Source organism: Corvus moneduloides, chromosome 1, assembly GCF_009650955.1.
Source record: "Corvus moneduloides isolate bCorMon1 chromosome 1, bCorMon1.pri, whole genome shotgun sequence".
NCBI classification, from domain to species: Eukaryota; Metazoa; Chordata; class Aves; order Passeriformes; family Corvidae; genus Corvus; species Corvus moneduloides.
In genome coordinates this window covers 55,340,299-55,361,244 of record NC_045476.1, presented here as the reverse complement: position 1 = coordinate 55,361,244, position 20,946 = coordinate 55,340,299, and the positions used below count along the sequence as shown (strand labels likewise).

General features: G+C 36.8%; 1 protein-coding gene across 8 annotated transcripts in view; it reads right to left on the bottom strand.

The window, feature by feature from the left end:
* Positions 1-7,471: 7,471 nt before the first annotated feature.
* The window catches only part of SNX13 (sorting nexin 13), a 67,332-nt gene continuing 53,857 nt past the window's right edge, over positions 7,472-20,946 (bottom strand). For 5 of the 8 annotated variants that reach the window (XM_032110389.1, XM_032110382.1, XM_032110400.1 and 2 more), the window contains 8 exons: positions 20,640-20,747; positions 19,796-19,906; positions 18,335-18,496; positions 17,047-17,118; positions 14,635-14,780; positions 12,786-12,854; positions 11,519-11,631; positions 10,735-11,038 (listed from right to left, as the gene is read on the bottom strand). In XM_032110389.1, coding sequence (XP_031966280.1) covers positions 10,791-11,038; positions 11,519-11,631; positions 12,786-12,854; positions 14,635-14,780; positions 17,047-17,118; positions 18,335-18,496; positions 19,796-19,906; positions 20,640-20,747 — 1,029 coding nt within the window. In that variant the 3' untranslated portion in view covers positions 10,735-10,790. Of the gene's footprint in view, positions 11,039-11,518; positions 11,649-12,785; positions 12,855-14,634; positions 14,781-17,046; positions 17,119-18,334; positions 18,497-19,795; positions 19,907-20,639; positions 20,748-20,946 lie in introns of those variants that run through there. The other 3 variants (XM_032110368.1, XM_032110407.1, XM_032110413.1) reach the window with 3 other exon arrangements.

Genomic DNA, 20,946 nt, shown 5'->3' with positions numbered 1-20,946 from the left:
TGACATTTACTCAATACTCAGTCACACTTTCCTTTCTCTCTCTGTGATTAGCAGCTAAGCTGAATTAGGATAGATTTCATGCTTCTGTGACCTTCTAGAACCCCCTTATAGAAAAAGAAAAACACCTGTAGCGAGGCTTTTTTTCCAAGAGGGTAAAAGTGCCAACTACTGTGAAGCTGGGCTGGCCCGACCGATACACCAAAGCAAAAATATGGTGACACAAACAGTTAAATTCTGTTCTTTTAAAAAAGAGCACTAAAGACAGGGCTTCAAAGTAGCACCAGCCTGGAAAAGTCATGGATTTATTAATCTCTATCATTCAAGGCTATCTTACTAGTTATTGTTCAGAGAATAAGCTGCAACCCGTGAGCACCATCCTGAAGTTCCTGGTGAGGACTAAAATGAAAAGCGACGGACCAAATTGTTCCCTGCAGAGCCTTGTGCTCTTTCTGTGCCCCTGAAAGCAGAGCCATGATTTCCTACAGCCTCCATTTGGGGCTCCACGGAAGAAAGGTGCAGGAGATCACCCAGATACCGCTAGACCTGAACGTCATTCCTCCACATGCTGGGATACAAAACTCTTCTTCCACTGCCTGGGCAGTCTCTCTGTTCAGACATGGAGGCTCCCATGGGCTCAGCATTGAGCCTGGCCCACTCTCAGCTGGGGGACTCACCAGAGGTTCCTCAAGGCTTCAGTGCAGGCTCCACACAATCTATTCCTACTTGAAGCTTCTTTCCTAGGAGGGAAACTAGGGCAGATTTTCAGGAAATCGATCTGCAAACACACCAGTCATCTCTCTTGATCTGACTCAGATGCCAAGGAGATCCCTGACTTTCGGTAGGTAATTTTGAAAAGAACATATACCAGATCCAACTGCTAAATCCAGGGCAACCTCCTTGTACACCCACAGCCTTCGTAATTTCAGAAAAGTCTCTTCTGACACAAAAGGATCAGCAGGTCTGTGGGAACAGAGAACTTCAGAAGTGTAGCTTTCAAAACAGACCTTTCTCTCTTCCCAAAAGCACCAGAATTATCAGAGCAAACGCCTTTGGTGGAGCTTACCTCTCTCTGTGCAAGGTTGTGCCCATCTTGCATCACACCTGGCTGTAGCAAATATTCAGCCCTGTCCTGTGGGGCTCAGAAACAGAAACTCCTGCACCCCTGAAACCAAACTGCAAAGCATCCCATCCTCAAACAACCCCAAATGTGCTACAGTGCACAAAGACCAAGTGCTTTGGGAGAAAATATTTCAAACTACACCTTCCACTAATTTTTATGCTTACTGACTTTTGTGCATAACATGAAGTTTTGGGACTTTGTCAAGGACAGCAGCATTGAATTAACTTTTTTTTCTCAAAACCCTCCACAGCTGAACAGATGATGGCAAGCATGTACCATAAGACCACTTTATGAAAATGTCAGGGGTCTTAGAAATAGTTGACATTCTCTGGCCTTCAGTTTCATGATCTTTATCATAGTAAAATGTTTTTGCTTATTCCTTGCACACCTGCTGTGTGTCAGTTTTCCCCCAGTGGAGCTCCTTTACTGCATGCACTGATCATACTGACACACACAATCACTGCCTTTATACCAAGCAGATCTCAGGCACTACTGGACCATCACACACTGATAAAAAACACAGAACATAAAACACTGTGCAAAGAGAGAGGAATGTAGACCAGGAACATGGCTCAGGGTTAGAATAAATGAGAACAGAGGCCTGGAACTAGCTGCCATGAAGCTTTGGATGAAAATCCATAAATATTTCTGAAGTATTTATTTTCATCTCATACAACCAATTATTCTTATGAAATGTCAGCAGCAAATCACGCCAGGAGACAAGCTTCTTGAATTTTGAAGCCATAAAGCATAACCAAAACACTCTGCAGGGAGTGGGAAGGACGGACAAGAGGAAGGGGTGTAGATTCAAGAACTCCAGTGCCTGACCTCTTTTTAACCTCTACAGTTCAAGAGGGTTTCAGCTCCTCTACTCCACTTCTTCCTAACAGCGCTCAGTAACATCACTGCCTGTCCACGAGTACCTTGTCACGAGCATCATTCGACTCCACATGTGCACTATGCAATCTCCTTCAAAATACATCTGCTTTTAGAAACATGCTATCCCCTGCTTGTACCTACAACAAAGCAACTTGAGGAACAACAACAACAACAAATGTTAGATTTTGACTACAGAGTTGAAAAAGAGCAAATTTTTTATCAGATTTAATTGTATTTGGAAATATTTTACATTTTTTTGTAAGTTTAAGTTAGTTTTACTAAAAACAGTCTTTCAAACTTATTCCTACACTGAGTAAATAGTTGTTGCTGTAAAACCTACTGAGCACAAACAATACTAGAATTGTCTGGTTTACTTCAAACATAATTAAATAAAAAAGCAAGAGTAGAATTTTTGTAACTTGATGTGTTACGGTAATACACTATGCAAGCATGCAAAATCCCAGGCAATTATCCTTAGAATATTTTTTCCTTAGGACTTGTGAAATGAAATTACTTAAAAGATGCAGCAGGCTGTTAGAATGGAATTTAGCTTATATGTGGAATTGTTAATAGGAAAGATAAGATTCATTTAAATGAAATTATTCCAGGCCCATAAAAAACAGGCACATAAACAGAAGTCTTTACTGTGGTTTCCTTCTCATTTAACTTAAAGGGATGGCCACCACATAGAAGGCAAAAGCATAGATGGTCAAAAGAGGCTCAGACAGCGATTCATGAATCATACAACAGAGTATCCTGAGCTGGAAGAGACTCAAAAGGATCAGTGAGTCCAAGTCCTGGAGCCCAGGACACCACCAAAAATCACGCCATGTGCCTGAGTGCTGTCCAGACACTCCTTGATCTCAGACAGACTCGGTGCTGTGACCATTCCCTGGGGAGCCCATTCCTGTGCTCGACCAGTATGTGCATTACTGTTTTGTAATCAGCCTCTGCTAGCCAAGAGTTCACTGTGTCCCCCTCTGCTTTGAAAGAATTCTTTAACAACTCTGGTGCTCCCATGCTCTGAACATCCGTAATGCCCACAAAACACAGTTGTTCGCCCACATTGCCTCTATAGAGACAACCCCTCTGCCTTTAAGCTAGTCCCACTGCTGTTTAAGCAATGCATGGATGCATGGCATCACTTACCATAAACATATTTACATTTGTCCATATTTTAAGAGCAGGTTCATGAAAAACATTCCAAGTAGCTGAAAACACTCTGTGTAGCCAAAGGGACATGCAAATGTATGCCAGTCCTCTCTTTTTTTTTTTTTGGGGGCGGGGGAGTATTTTTGACATTAGGGATTATTACAAGTATAAAAGTAGTGATTAGATTAAAAAAAAGAAAATAATCAACCAAAAAGGATTCTTAAAAAAAGGTGTTAAGATTGGCATATTTTATGTTTTTTTAAAAATCAAGAGCATAATTCTTCATTTCCCCATATTTGATTTTAAAACTGCACATTTCCCCCAGAAATGGTCAGGAGGATTGTACTTAATTCTATACTTTGCAACACACAACATACACTTATGTACATATATATAACTTAATGTTATGTGTTAGACTTCCTTGGTTTAGATTTCCTTGGAAGAAAGAACATGAGATTTGCTGATTGTTAAAAGAAATAATCAGAAGCAGCAAACATTACCTCTGGCAATTCCTAGTGCTGGCACTTAGTCTTTTATGTCTTTTAACAAAAAGAGAAGTATTTTCTAGCTGAGCAAATTTAACTTATTTTGATGTGATCAACCAAAGCAGTTTGCAAAGACTAGGCAGTTTATTTGGAGAGTGCTTCTCTTCATTTGTGATAAAACCTACAAATAGCTAATAGGAAAGAAAAGTATTGCATGTGAAATAGTATTTCTCTGAGGTGAAATGCTCAATACAAAATGTGTAAGTCTCAGAAGTACACATGCACAAAGAATCAATTATGCTGCAAAATTCAACTATTTACTGTCTAATTTGTATAAATAGTGTAAAAGCTTAAAGTATTGGAATGGGATGTTGATAGAGGTTTTATTTAAGTTTTCAAAATGAATATGAAATTGAGAGGAATTTCTGACCCACCTCAATTTTTCTTCTGCAGTGTTTTCTTTTCAGTGTATCCAATTCTCTCTCAAGTCAATGAACTGAGAATATTGTACTTCACATGCTGTTGCTAAGTGAGTACAAAATTTTACTGTTGGTTTTCTAAGAAATGGGTTAATAGACCCACTATGAGAGCCACATCTCTCTCAGTTTAGTAAGGGATCACTTGACTTGGTATCAAATAAATAAATCATCAGTACAAAAGTTTCTAGTTAAAATAACTTTTAAAGTTATTATTCTTAATAATTAATCTTAATTATTATTTAAAATTCCTCTTATTCTTGTTATTGCTTCCTACGGATTCTTTTCAGTTGTAGTCCACTATACTAGAAGAAAAATATTATGACTGTCAAGCCAAGAGTCCTCCTACACAGCCATCTATCCAGTATTACTACACTCTTCAGGCTCAGGACGACACACCCTCTAGAGACCACGATATCCTTGGCAATAGCAATACCACTGACAGAAAGTAAAAAAGGATGGATTCTACAGCAAGTGGAACAGCACAGGTGTTTCTATGTGAAATCACTCGGCATCACTCAGGTGCTTCAGGAGGTTCTTTCAGCGGTGACACCCCATGTGTTGGGTCTACAGAACCTTGTCAGTAACACTCACATTTCTAGGGGCTACACTTCCCTCCTTAGAGGGAACGGCGAGACTCCAACCCATTCAGAGGCATTTACTACAACTACTCGCCGCTAGCCTCAGCAACACTTAGAATCCACATGTAATAAAAACTAACATATTTTCCATGAGGTCCACAGAACCATGAGCCCATGCTTCCATGACATGGCACTGCACAAAGGCAGCAAAATTGGTGAATTTCCAAATGCATGACATCCCACTTTCACTTTTGCAGTGATCCAATTCCCCAAGACGGAAGAACATTGCGTGGAGCTCCTATCCTTTTCCCGCTCAGATACCCGCATTTTTACCTTAGATATAAATAGGTCTTGTCTGTGATGCCATGAAGATTTTTGCCTTTTCTTTTATACCCCTTATACCCCTGTTATACCTTTTTACAGCTTCTGTATTCCTAGTGCTTTTTGCCTACATTCTTGGACTTGTTTGTTAAGCTAAGAGACTAAACATTTTAGAAGCTTCGTAGCTAAGGATCAGTGTGCCCCAGACCCCAAGGTCCTCTCCAGAACATATTCTGTAAACCAAGATAGAATCATCCAGGGGAAGGTTCCTTGGGGAGGGGGGGGGTTCACTTGAACCTCTCATTGGGGAATCTTTGATAGATATGCTAATTAGTAAAGCCTATAATATTATACCCAGTGTTGGGGGGGGAAGACACAAGAGGAGAGACACAGAGACACAGGGAAAGACTTGGTGGGGTACACCTCGATGCATATGACCTGGACGTGTACACCTAAGGATCCTTAAGAATAAATACCAAGGTAAAATCCCTTTTCCCCTTCTAACCGTGTATGCCTCTTGATTTTAAGACCAGGAAAAGGCATCAGTTGCTGGCGACCACGAAGGGACCCTAAAGACCTTGAAACTCGCAGTCTTGGGTTGGAACACATCTTGCTTTGCCCCTCTCTTTGCTGGCAAATTACAGGGGGGCCGGAGCAACAATCTAAGACTGTGACCAGGACTTTAGGACCCAGCACGGAAAGGCATCATGTTTGCAGAAATGATGTTCAGGATTAATGGGGAAGCCAGTGTTTTAAATCAACATAGATAACATACAATTGAGTAAGATGTTAAAACAATTTTTTAAACAGACTATAAAGGAATGTTTTGTATGAAGTTCTTGGTAACAAAAACATTGCCTTTGATAATCAAATTCCAGCCTTACCATCACACTGAAAAATAACAAACCTGTAGCTTGCTGAGGGGAGCTGACATCTGCAGAGTTTTGTATTTACCCTAATACAGGCTGGCTATTTTAAGAACAAGAACAAAAAGAAGTGAAAGTTCTGGCTGTTCTGTACGTGGAATTACCAGGTAACTCACAGAACCATCTTTCACGTGTTCTAAATGAAGAAGAAGATTCCCATTTCTCAATAATTTTTAGAATCTCTTACCTCAAACTCCCAAAAGTTGGTAACAGAAAAATTTCATCATTATCTCTCAATTTAATTCAGAATTAACATGTTTCCAGAGCTCAAGTTGAGAAAATGCAGCACAAAACCTCAACAGACTACTTTGGACTCGTGTTTAAAAGTGTTATGGTCAGAAAGAACAATACAGTTTTTGAAATCTACATTCCTTATTTCCATTTAGTAGGTCTTGATTGCCAACAAATTCAATATAATCTTGTTCACTACTTAAGCCCAACCTCAGAATTAATTTATGTACTAGTCCAATTCTAAAATGCCAAATGAGAATTCCAGGTAGCCCTTGCTGAACCAGGATAAAATTATTTAACAGACCCGTGCAGATTATCCCAAGCCCAACATACCATAGTAATTCAGAGACATGGCAAATATCTCAAATAACTGGGAAACAGTTGTTTGAGATATCTGAATACAAAAGTAGTCAAACGTATTTTGGGGAAGGACACACTGTAGTGGCATACATGTTTGAAGTGTTTATTAAAGCTTAATTTCTTCTGAAATACATAACAAAAGTGAACTAATTCTTTTCATGATACAATTTCCTTTCTTTCAAGAGATAAATTATGGAATTTGTAGCTAAGTCAAGGAAGACTGATGCTGACTACTGAACTCCATGAAAACTTTAGCAATCACACTGCACTAGACATCAAAACCAAAATTAAGTAATCTGATAGACTGAAGATTTAAATAAACCACAGACACATATAACCCTCAGTGAGCAAAGGGCAGACATTTTAGAAACTTTTTGAAAAATAAGCTTATTATGGAGTGTATTTTTGCCATGAAATTACCCTAGGATAACAGGTTCAACAAATAAGAACTTCCAATCAGCTAGTAAAATTCCTGGTATGTCTCTATATCCTGTAGCAAGACAAAGCGGTAAACACTTTACTCAAGGGTCAAAGAACTAACATCTCTGTAGCTCAGGACATTTTTTTGATGAATGTGAAACAGCTGGAATAAATATATCAAGGGTAACAATTGTGATCCCATGGTAGATCCAGCTGCTGCAAAAATAAACCCTGGGGAAAAAGCCAAAGAGTAAAAAAATCCACACCAATAAACCCCCCCCCCCCCCCCCCCCCCATCATACAATCCCATTATTTCTGCTTCTTTTTAAAATACAGGACTCTCTGCAAACACTGGTCAAAAATGAATGTAGAGATTAATTTGTTAGAAGCAAACCCAGTTTATATGTCAAAAAATAATCAAAAAATGGTTGCTTTATTTAAATAGCAGTAGTTTTATCTTTAGTGACCTTTTGTACCTGCTAGTGAGACAGTTATTTGAAAAATAAATGGAGACTCATAGTAATCCTGTTAATACTTTATTAGTGTAATTTTTTAGCTTTCTATTGGACAGAACATAAATGCAAACTCCAAAAAAAAATTCAGAGTCCTCTGCCATTCAGTAGAAGTGACCATGGCAGCCCGTTTCATGTTCATTCTTTGTTACAGAAACGAGAGAAGGGGGAAGGGAGGGAAAAAGCATCAACAGAACAATTAGGCACACAGCTGACACTTACTGTACAATGATATGCACAAGTAATTTAGAACAGCTCTATGAGTTTATGAGATGTGTTCTTCAGATTCTTCCCTTGTAATATATGAACTTTGCTCAGGAGAGCAAGGATCATTGAGAACAAAGGAATTAACAAAGGAGTAACAAGTAAGACTTTTAAAACAAGTCCTTAAATAAACTAACATAACAACAGAATGCAGAATTGTTCAGCTGAGAAGACATTTTTAACCTAGACTTCAGAACATTAAAAATTCATTTATTTTACAGCTATTCAAATACACATGCATTAAATGAAAATATTGCACAAAATTAAAATTTAGATTGTGGAATTTATATAGTTTCATTTTGGTACACATTCTGGTAGCACTTAAAATTTACTGTTTAGTTCTAGCAAACACCAGCAGCACAAGCTTGAGGATGGACCAAATGAAAAATTCAATTGCTCATTTTCTCTTAAAAATAATTAAGGCTAAAACAAGTGCATTTATTGACAATGGCACAATTTTCAGCGGCCAGTCACAGCACCTAAAGGCCAGAAGAAACACCCAGACTGCTGTGTATTAACATTCAGTTTTGGAAACTTCCTAGGATACTAGGCTGCATGGGTTTACAGGGTGGGTACTTTAAATCGTTGACAGGAAAACCTTTTAAATCAAGAGACATACAAATTCACTTTAACAAAAAGTACTCATTTCTGATGGTTCTTGCCAGCCAACAGGGACCACTGAATTAGGAAGCCACATTCTGTAATTAAATACAGAAGACAAAATTTCAATACATATATACATATGCACACATGCGTATATAAATGTGTGTATAGGTATATGTAATAAATTCATTAAGTAAAACGACTAATAAACACGGTGTATTATGTTCAGTTCACATTCCTAGAGATATTATTTTATTTTTGTACAGAAATGTACCAGATAACTTAAAAAAAAAAAAAAAGCCAAATTTGTATATTATCACTATCCTCTTGAAATTTTTCATGGTACCTACAGATAGTTAAAAGGTTCCACAGATTTGACGAAACAGTATGTGAACTTCCAACTTTCATACTGCTTAACAAATTCAGTGACTTAAAAGACATAAATTAGATTTGGTAGGATTAATGAGATATTTACTGTATCACCAAGAACAACTGCTGAATGATCTTTCATCAGTCAGATATCAGTTATGGTTGAGCACCCTGACATCAGAGGAAGATACAGGCATGTAAACAATAGGAGCTGGCTATGTTGATTACTTCACACAGAACTCAGGAGTTTTGTTAAATTCAAAAGCATTTAACCATCACACTTCCAGAGAACCTGCAGAGAGGAAGGGAGAGGGCTTCTTCTACATTTACCAAGTTGTCTTCATAGGGATTACAAAAGAAAGGGATTTAATTTACAGCATTTAGTTCTGCAATAAAGAAAAAAACAAGTGCACTTGAGCCCATGCATACTGTATGAGAACGTTAACAGTACAATATGATCATCATTAAGCAGTATGATAAAAGGCTACATTTCATTAATAGAGTCCATGAGAAAAATTATCTATATAGAGGTGTCAGTCAATTTAACGAGGTCCTTTGAGAGCTTTCTATCTTGTCTCAGAATGCTTTCATCAAAGGTCTGTGTCTCACTTGCATAAAAGGACCATTTGTTCCCATTACGACACAAATTACTACAAGGATCCTTGGGATCCTTGATCCATAGCTGTATCTTACCCTGTGTTTAGCATTCAGAAAAAAAGGGACTCTAAAAGATTACCCTCTATTCACTCAAGATAGTAATGCTCAAACAGTTGGGGACTATGGAAAAGAAAACACAAACTGAGATATGCTGTGGCCAAACAGGATTATTCAGATGTTACTGTATTTTTAATTGGACAGAACTTCTTCAATGAAACTAAACAGATGGATGTGGGGCCTTGATGTCAAATTTTTATTAAAATTTTACACTATGCAAAAAATAAAAAAATTATTTAAAAAAATATCGTAGTTTTATTTCCTTTTTATTTTCATATATACACTGAGATGCATTCAGAAATTTCCAAGTGTTTGCATATGACTAATGAAATCTTTTACCTGCAAGGAACCAAGTAATTCTAACATTTTTCCACATGAGGCTTACACACTAAAAGGTAAGGAATCTTTCAATTAAATAGGACATAGTCTTTTACATCCCAAAAAAGTTCCAGATTTTAGTGGGGAGTAGTGTGTAAACTGTGTCTTAGTGCAATTTCCTCATCTTCTAACACAATACCTATCCTCTTTGAAATATATATCCCTTTCCTTCTACAACTATCAACTTGACTTATGTTCCAATAGACCAATTGAACACAAATATGATGCTCCTTCTCCACTGAAGTAACATGCAAAATGTATGCCAGGCGCTGTAAGAGCAGCATATGGCCCTTAAAGCTACACAATAATCAGAATAAAGGGTTTGTTTCTACTGCACCTCTGCTTTTACTAAAACCCCCATTAGATATAAGGTTAGTTTAATTTTCAAAATATGAAAGATGATGCAAATGTGGCATAAAAGCCACCTTACCTCAACTTTTATTCAATGAATGTACTTTTATGATGGGGCTATAGCTATTTCTCCTCTCTCCTATGAACCTGCTATTCCAGAGACTGCTTTTCTGGTTAACTCAGCCTTTACAGGAATGTTAAAATAGCCCTACAGAGCCTCAACAGTTGTAACATAGAACAATTCCACCTGACTGTCACACATTGCACTATCTCCCAGTGCCAAAACAGCCTTTTCTTCAATTGTATCACCATAGTTGTGCTTTACTTGAACAGTCTGGCACTTTTCGTTGCTGGCAAAACATCGACTCAGAACGGAAGGGAACAGCATTCTGATATACTGGGCCAGTTTTCTTCTCAATGTTGCATGAAGATGCACCAAATCATTTAAGACACACAAACCATTCTGGTAGTGGTTGAATTACAAGTGAAGATGAGAAGATCCACAGGTCTTACAGATGCATTAATAATCTAATATGTGACACTAGAAGACTGGTGCAGAAATGACAGCATGTGAGTTTGAAGCCCCAGAGAATCTGCCCAAGTAATTAATCCTGGACAAACAAACACCAGCTTAATAGATTTGAAGTGTCACCTTTTCTGTAAGGAAGGCGCTTGAGTAGAGTGTAGTCTCTGCTTATATCTCTGCATTTGCTTTGACCTTGAATGCAGTTTGTTGAAGAGCTCAGGAAACTTATTTTGTGGAAATAAGGTTTCTAGGAATCTCTCCAGAAACACATACACCATTCTCTTATTCAGCTGACTATGCTGGAACATTTCAAAGACCCGAAGGATGCCTTTCCGCGTAGTCTCAGCGCCTATGATGTGCTTCAGTTCATCTACAAAAACAGAAGTTACAAAGAAGTTTAAGCTAAATTCTACTTCCATGTTAACAACAAACTTAAACTGAATGTAAGTCTTTCAAACTATGTAGCCTGAAACTTGAAGTAACAGTGCCTCTACACAACATGACTAAACAAAAAGTTCTCTTACAGAAGAGTATTTCTGAAAATTACTTCACTCTTAACCTATATATGTGGAAACCATGTTTGCAAGAAATCATACTGTTTGGGATTATACCTACTTCGGGCACAACTTAAATCATCTAGAAGCTAAATACTGGCTTGGCTCTAAAAGAATTACTGACAGAACACGTGAAAATGTCCAATGCTTTAATAATTAGAAACCTTTTTATTTAAATACAGTTCATACATCAGCATTTCATTTCAGTACTTAGTACAATCAACAAGAATACTGACATTAATTTCAATAACAACATATGGTAAGGATTATTATGGTTTAATCCCAGACTCACTCACCTGGCATCACCTCCAGTAATTTGGTCTTCCCTGCCACTCTTGTTCTCATTCTAATAGCTTTGTCCCTTCGTGGAACAGTCTCTGCTAAAATGCCATTGGGCCAAAAAGCATCTCTGTAACAAAAGCAAATCTGTCAAAATACATTAACATTTTATCAAGTGAAAAGCTCTTTTAAATCTTTTAAGGTTATCTCATAAAATAAATACAAGAAAGTAAATTGCACAAAACCTAACACACACTTCAAATATTAGAAGAGAAAAAAAAAACTGAAGAAATCAAAAGCAAGTAGTGCAATACACTCAATCTATCAGTAGCTATAATTTTTTAGTACAGGAATCAGATTAAATAAAATTTTAATAAAACAATGCAAATCAAAACCATTCAAATACCACACAGTTTTTACATAAAAAAAACCTAAGCCTTGCTTTTCCCAATCAGATTATTGCTACTGAGACTCTAGGCTTAGGTCTATTAATTGTTTTATCAGAATTTTGACACTAGCAGTTAGCCTTTCAACAAGCTAAAGCTGAGAAGAAATATTTTCAGTGTAGTAGAAAGCCCAATGCAAAAGACAAGCCTCTGTCTAGTAACTATTTTTCCTCCAGTGAAAGACAATCTTTTTTTTGAATAAAACATACACATTCCCACAGTTTAATCAAAGAATAACAGAATACTTGTAAATTATGACCCCTTGGAGAACACATTACCCTACTTTGACTTTCACCCCAACAAAAAAAACCCCAAACTATAGGGGAAAAAAACCAAGGTGGGTAACACTTTCTCAACAACAATGTAGAAGCCATTAAAACTTCACGGAAATTGAAAGACAGAGTCTTTGATAGTTTCAAATTCAGACTTCATTTCCATTGTATCCATTCAAAGTGAAACAGTATCTCAGAGCTCAGGCTCTTGCAGCACTAATTTGTTTGCCTTTAAAAGCAAGGCACGTACCGGCCTTCATCAAGGCAACCAAGACACTACATCACTACAGTGATAAGACATTTCTAAGTATATCTGTACTCTAGCTCTTCTAGACTGGTTAACAGAGAAGTTTTGTAAGGTAGAGGAGAAAACTCCAAAATAGTCTTCTCTGTGTGACAATTGCTTTCTGTCACTTAATGTATGTAAAAAGCAGTGTATGATCCAACTGGTATTCTGGAGAGTGATAATAATTTCCTCACGTAAGAAGAATAGGAAGACATATAGATAGATATTAGACATCAACTGGTGAGTACTTCATATCTAATAATTATGATAAAAGACATACCTGAAGCGTTTCACTGCATCTGCTACTTGCTCGGGAGATGTCATCCAATCAACATGATCAACTATTTTTCTAAAATCAAAGCAAAAGGTCTCTCATTTAATTTTTAAAGTAGAGAGCCCATAAGTGAAGAATCATTTTAAAGAGCATTCTAGGGCAAACAAAGCATAATTTCAACTTTTTCCAACTCCGTAAGTAGGTTCTATAATACTGCACAATAGGAAGGCAAGTACTGATTCTCAAGATAGAAATCTAAGTTCACTGATCACTCCCTAAAGCTAAAGATTTCTTTTTTTTGGGTGAATATATGATAATGAAGTTGGCTGCAAAACTGCTGTTGCATCTCCCATCAGCATTAAAAAACTGGTTTGCTTGCAGAGCACGCCTCTTCATGGAGCACTCTAAGTTCTGCTTCTGTAAGCAAAGGACCTACTCAGAATCTCAAAATACTTGCTGCAGTGTGTACAGTTACTTCACAATCCTTAACAGGAGATACAGACTGATCATTCATCAGGCCTTCATTCACCAACCATATACACAGCTCTATATCCAAATCTAGAATGCTTACAGAAATGATATATGCATCCCTGTATACCATAATCCCAGGACTGTTTCCCTAACCACAATTTGAATTTAGTTTTCTAAGAAACAGAAGACGACAATTTTTCTGCTGAATGCCATTAAACTCCAAGAACTTGCCAGGACAAGGTATGACTGGTGATCACAGGAAGCCATGAGTGTCTGGAATGGCTCTAAATGCAGAAGCAAACTAGTACTACACAGCCATCTCTGCAAGAAGGAAGCAACAGCCTGCACACCAACTCTGCTGCTTATACAACAATCTGGAAACAGTAAAAAGTATTCAGAGCTGTTTAACAGTACAGCATGTTCTTGGAAGCACAGTTCTCAAGACAGTTTTCAACTGGCCACAAGGAATCACTTGAGAAAGACCCAGTGCTATTTTATTATATGGTTACTTCATTACTGCTACCACAAGTCTGTATGTTTAACAGTGAAGATGAAAACATCACAGATATTCTTTTGAAGGGTAAAAAGAAATGATACAGTGAGGAATGTCCTGAAAAAAAAGTAATAGGGAGCTACTTCTCACCTGCTAGATATTAGGGTTTTGATTCATGGCACTAAATCGAAAGTAATCATGCAGTTCTAAACCTGTATCTAGAATTTGTTGTTGTTGTTGTTGTTGATTTTTGTTTACATTTCAGAAACAAATTACTAGAAGGAAAACCTGGAAACTGTGTATTTCTAAGCTGAGGGCAAGAAACACTACTTCATTAGCACGATTAACTGGCTTCGCATTTGCATGAATAAAGGTACATGTGAATTACAAAGAATATGGAGAGGGCAAAACAGACCCCGTAAGAGTCCTTTTCCTTTCCCATTTCCATCTTTTAAAGTATGAGAGCATAAACTTAACATTAACACTGCAACTTAGTAAAGTTCACATAATTTGCTAGTTCCAGGGGATCATTTGTGGCATGAAAGAGATGTAAGCAGAAATAGTGCAGGAAGTAATAAATAATACTAATAAAAAAAGGTATCGTGTAAAACAGGGCAAAAAGCATCAATATGAAGTTACATTCACAGAAATGTGAACTCTTGTACGTGAAAGCTCTTTTGTAAGTTCTCTGACATCTAAGAGTTACTGGTATTTTTCAGTAATGTGCTGCATTTATCTCCACTTTACACCACATTTGTACTCAGTTTATTGATTTTCTTCAAAGACGAATGCATGCAGATTTAAACCACAATAATTCAGTAATACCAAGAAGGATGCATAGGTAGAGTACAGTGTCACTGACATGACTGCTCTATATAACAAAAACAGTACCTATTAATTGTGTCGCCATATGTTGCTCTAATAAGTTGCTGAAGCAGATTTTTTATATTTCTTCTTAACCACTGATTTCTCTCCTTTAAATCGAAGACTTCATCCATAAGTAGGAGCATTACTCTCAGGGGAATATTGTCATCCGCCTGACCACAAAGTAAAAGAATAAACAGCAAACTTTTAGTTCAGTTCAAGAAAGCTACAGATTCAGTAGCTACTTTATGCATCAAATGCTTCAGTATAAGCACAATGACAAACACTTTGCTCTGTATTTTACTATAATATGAAATCTTCCCTAAATCTTCTATAACACTATTAGTAGCAAAGAAAAACTAAAAATTAAATATAAAACCAGATACATTGAATTTTTAAAATAGGACAAGAAGAAACAGCTATTTCAAAAGTCAACAGTTACTACTGAAGTTGAATAATACACGTAAATATGTCCTTAAGATAGACCTGATCCCTGACCTCTTCCTTGGTTGCTGTGCTTCCAACTGCCTTACACAAAAACTTCTGGAAGGAGCTTTTTCCATTTTCTTATGGATGCTAAAAACAGTGACATTTCATTGCAATGAAGTGCCTTTCATTTAGACATCTTTGTAACCTGCATGACTATGTGTTGCAAAATGATTAGAGGATCAGGGACATGGATTATTGATAAAGGGAACAAATCAATAAAAGAACTGTACAAGCAAAAGGCCTGCAAGCAAAGGTTTGTGTGAGAAACAGGCCTGAGAACAAAAAGGGAGTTTTGAGGATGTGCAGCTGTGCAGATAAGATGTACTGGCCATGAGAAGGGAGGGTGAGCTCTGAATTCTTTTTAATCATAACATAACTAGTAGAAGCTTGCCAGTGTAGTCTAATTATGTAGGAGCAGAAATGCGCTGTGATAGGTTTAAGCCAATTAAGAGTTAACAAGCTGATATACTACGTAAGTGCCTCTGGATTGCTAATAAACGGAGCTTGCTTTTATCAATCATATTGGTTGTTCTGCAATGTCTTCCCCCCTCGAAGTCATCGAACTTTTTCAAAAACTATGCAGTGCTTTTATGCTTGAAGATTAAGAAAAGGATCATAATTTTATTTTTTAACAGATAATATTACACAGATTGGCCCACAAAAAACACGTTAGTATTATTCTTTTGGTGGACTTTAGATTCAACTGGAACACAGACAGTGGGTTCATAATCCAGTTGGAGATTGTACAGATCCATGGCTCACTTTTACAGTACTGCTTCTCCAAGAATAGCTCCATTCAAACTGCCTTCTCTTTGTCTTAGTGATTGTAAGTTGTGAGCAATTAATCTTATATGAGCAGTTGAGAGCTGAAAGGTTTTCAAATATCTGAAATCTGCCTTTAACACTTGATATGTTAACTTAAAGTTATCAAGAACTGCAACATCTAATCATTTTAGAGAAGATCAATGAAATACCTACAGAGAAGCTGCTCATGTACTTGAATTATATTATTTTGTTTTCCCTGTGCAAAACAGAAGCTTCAGGAGTACCAAATATATTTGTAATTACAATTGTAATTACAAACTTGGGGATTCAGTCTTATATAGTGAAAAGTAATGGGGAAAAAGAAAATCCAGAAGAATTCAAGGAGAAATTAGCTGAGTAAAAATACATCTAACAAAGTGACCACAGCAGTTGTGTACAGGGAAACAAACTGAAATGCTTTTATGTGACCAAAAAGCCTGAAACATGAAGGGCAGAACAGGTGCATAGCAAAATGCATATACTGATGAGTAATCTTAGGCTTTTCTGTCCTACCTAGAGATAAATGGGTTTTTTCCAATTGTTTGCACATATATGATCAATGTTTCAATCAAAACAATGGTAAAATACCACAGCTTATGATACCGTCAGGAGCTTAAACTTCACTTTCAAGTTTTTAATATTACTACTTTACACATTTTAGGTGTCCACATAATAGAAATTTTTTATTTCGGAACACTTTCTGAAGGGTTCTTCCACAACAAAATAGCAAACGCTTGTTTTGATCCATTAAACAAATGGTCCTTAAAAGGTCACATCAGAAATCAAATCCATAAAATGCCAATTGAAATGATGCTGGCAGTTTGGTACCACACTATCTTTGAACAGACAGAAATTGGAGGGAGAAGAGGAAAAAAACCAAGAAAATGAAACCCCCAGCCATAAAACACAGAAGCAGTAGTACATGCACTCTCCCCGTTATATCAATGTTGTGCAAACCGTTTCAGTGCTAGCAAAAATGCTAACTTTAAAAGGAAGTATGCAGGTTTCTTTTTAAAAAGCTTAGAACTGTTTTGAAGTGCCTGGTGTAGTGTCAGAAAACAATAAAAGTGTAGCTCAATGCAGAATAAGCAACTCATTTGTTTTGTTTTAGAGGTGTCAACTTTGAAAGGACAATGTCAGACTCACGTTGTCATCAATTGGTGCTGCAACACGGCAATGGTCTGGATCTGAATAGGTTTTCTGCATCAGAGGCGGCACCTACAATAAAAAAAGGTTATGTTTATGACGGAAAAAGTATGTTAGAGTATGAATAAATCAGAAAAAATTTCATCAGCAATTTGGTTATGAAAATATAAAACAACATTTGGTCAAAAGTCAATTGCAAACTAATGCAAAGACACAGTGGTCCTTTCACCTTCCAAAACCAAAAATCAAGTCTGCATATATTCTTGTGTAGCTACCAAAATAATCAACACAATTATCATTATGACAAACCTTACCATTAAGACAAACCATATAATTCATCAAGTGCCTAATGCTTCAAATGAAAATCACCTAAAAACTCTTATGAGACTGGTATTTCCTCAGGTATTTCCTCTTGATCTTAAGTCCTACCTAGTCCCAGTGAGTACAAGTGTAAATATATTATTAGTCACACACAGGGAAAGGGAAGTTACTAGCAATGAGAAAGCCCAGAGACAGTCATTTTACTCTGCAAGTAATTAAAAAACCCACCAATCCCCCCCGGACCCAATTTATTATTCCCTTTCATGGTTTAAGGGTTAATTCACTCATCTCAGCTGCTGTTCTACATCTGCCATATATAACTGCTTTGGTAGCACAAAATGGAACAATCCCTTATCACAGACCTTACAGCTACACACAGGAAGAGGAGGACCAGAGAAACAGTGAAGATGAGCATATTCTGAAGATTACTATTTTCACAGGACTTCCTTATTGCATGTCATACTACCATTCCCACCTCTAAAGTACTATATTTTATGAATGTAAGAGATGATGAAAGATGGCAGGAGAGACAAAGAAAATTTAATTTAAACCAGAATTCAGCAAGGAATAAGCAGAAAAGAGGCTATCTCCTTATTCTGAGTTTCAAAATATATAGGGTTTTTTCCCGAATGAAAACAGCAGATGCAGGAAATTAGCTGTATGAGAATGCCTGGTTAAAAAATAAGAACATCAGTGAATCTCATGTTCTTCTCAAGTTCCTGCATTGAGTTAAGTGAAGGATAGCTGTAACAGTCTGTAGACGCCATCTTAAAAACGTTACTTAACAGCAAAGATCTCCATTTTTGTCCTGTAATGACTGCTGGACCTTATTAAAAGGGTGCAGGTACAAAACAGATTGGTCTTCTGTTTAACGACTTGACTATTCTAGATAACATGAGCTTAAGTGAGTCAATAGTGACTCCTCTATTAATCTACTAGTATGTATTAACCACCAGTATTTTCTTACCTTGAAAAATGATTGCTTTATGTCTTGTCCCAATCTCTCTGACATTTTACCCATGTTGTCTGACATTTTAGTCATTCCCTCTGCCAGGCTGTCAGGGATAGACTTGACTGCATTTGATACATTTCTCATAGAGTTACGCAGTGGATTTACAAATGTGTCCATCTGAGGGGGAAGATGTTTAACCAAAATTGTATAATCTATGAGGACACCAGCATATTAATACACTATGAGAAGTATGGCACTGTTCCAGAGAACAATAATATAAAATAACAACTCAAATTACTTAACTTCATTACAGAATGCAGAATACAGTTTTAATTTTACTTCCATTTATATTTCTCATTCATTACAGCCCTACTGCAGCTATTTACATCTTTCAACAGATGTTTTCCTGAGTCATTTCCATTTCCCATCCCTTGGTTTTTCTTAGCTTGAATTTATTTTCCTTTTCTTCTCCATTCAATACCATTTCTCCCTTCCAAGCTTTCTACTTCCAGATGTTTCACTTCTGCTTTCAACTCTTCATCTTTGAAACATGCCTCTTTTAAACAGCACTGGAATAGTATGTATCATGGTAGGTATAATTAAAAACATAGAATAGTTATAAAGAAACTGTTACGATTTTTCTTTCAGTATATACTCTAAATTCAGTCCAAACAGAGGCACAAATACTAGCGTGATGCCCTTTAAAAAGTTATGCTTATAAAGCATCTCATAAGCTGGAAAATACATCTTAGTCATTATATAAACCTTGATAAATATTTAACTATTTCACTGTTAAATATTTAAGGAACATAGGCAGGACAGTAACTTGAAGTGACAATAGAGTTGCAGATGGTTTTTGTATCAAAATCACTAAAACTTTTGAAATGGCTGCATTGGCAAAGCAGATGCTCACACAAACTGGTCAACTGAACAAAGAACCACTTGTCTGAACACAGTGCTGGAGGCTTAACAAAAAGGATGCAGAGCACAGAGCTCTGAATTTGACCAATGACTCTGGAGGGTTACACCTAAATACTTAACAGGTGCTTTTGAAGGGAAACGCATATCATGTTTTGGGCTGAAAAGTGGAAAGCATGGTAACAGCAGCAAATACAGAGGAAAGAACTGAAAAAAGAAATCAGAAGGAATAAGACCACCAAAAAAAAAAAAATCACAGATGTCTCACAGAAAGCAACTTGCAACAAACACACTTTTAGAACAGCGCAATTCACTGTGCCCTATTTCAAAACTTTATTTTTTGGTCATACAAACAAATTGACCCATTATAAAAATGGTAATTTTTTTGTTTCGTATGCCCTCAGATACTTTGCCACTCAAAATATTAAAGCAACTCATTTACAAGCTGTTTTTAAAGTGCTACACAGCTCCTTAATATCTGTTCAACATCTCTGTTTAATGCAATCATTGCATGACTGAATGCTCTGAAGTTCCCTTGACAGTACAAAACATTCTTACCTTCCGTGCAAAATCCCCCTTCCCTTTGCTGTAGGCTTTATTCTCCAGGAAGTCATACACATAATGGGCTAAAGCTGGAGAAGCTTTCATCACTTCAGGATTTAACAAGAGCTGAGTAAAATAATTTTTAAAAGTTATTTTAATAAATAACGAACAAGACACAACCAAAGACATCACATCTAGCAATGTATCTTTTCATTCCTGAATTTTATTCCAACATTCCACTTGTCTCGAGATGGAAACAAGGGGCCTCTTAGTAATTCCCATAATTTTAACCACTATGCTAATTATAGCAACTCATAGAAAAAGATACACCTTTATGACCACTCAAACTGTCAGTTCACAGTGTTTTACTCATCTTCATTATTCATTGTTAACATGTTCACTGACTTGATCAACATATTTTAGTGCTAAATGACCAGAAAGTCCTTAGGAAAGAAGACAACAGAATTCTTTTGTGTGGGCTGATACAGGCCTTATCTGAACAGAGGAACTGTGCGGTTTGCTACACTGCTGGAGTGAGTGCCACGGAAATCCTTATGCAACAGCACAAGAGAAAGTGACCACAAACATGTGTCAACACGAGAAGGTCAATGGCATAAAGCTCAAAACCAACATAGCTGGAACCTCATCAGCTCAGAAAAGCTGTGACAGAACTGGCTGAGAATAAACCAAACACCAAAGAAAATGCAAACTTAAGAGATAGTTCTTATGATATATTATTTAGTTTTGTGTACCACTAACAACACAGCTTTTTTTTTCCAAAAGAAAAAAAACACAAAGGCATGCTACCTCTGAAAAAATAATACCAAGCACAGAGCTAAAAAAACCTGTAACAGCTTACCTGCAAATAAGCATTTAAATCTTTTTTCCTCTTTTCCAAAAACTCTCTGTCCATATTGTTAAATGTTTTTTTGCCAGGAAGTTTTAGTATATTTGCAAGGTTTTCAAACTGGAAAAAAAAGAGAAGATTTTTTTGTTCTGTTTTAAAGAGTTTCAAGTCTTCATATAAGGACATTATATTCACCTATTCTTATATACCATCTAACACCTGACAAAAAAATTCTGCATCATGCCTGGGACTCAGAATCCTTGGAGAAGCCAAAGGGAAAGGTACACTGTCAAGAACAAATGCGTGAAAATTCCCAAGA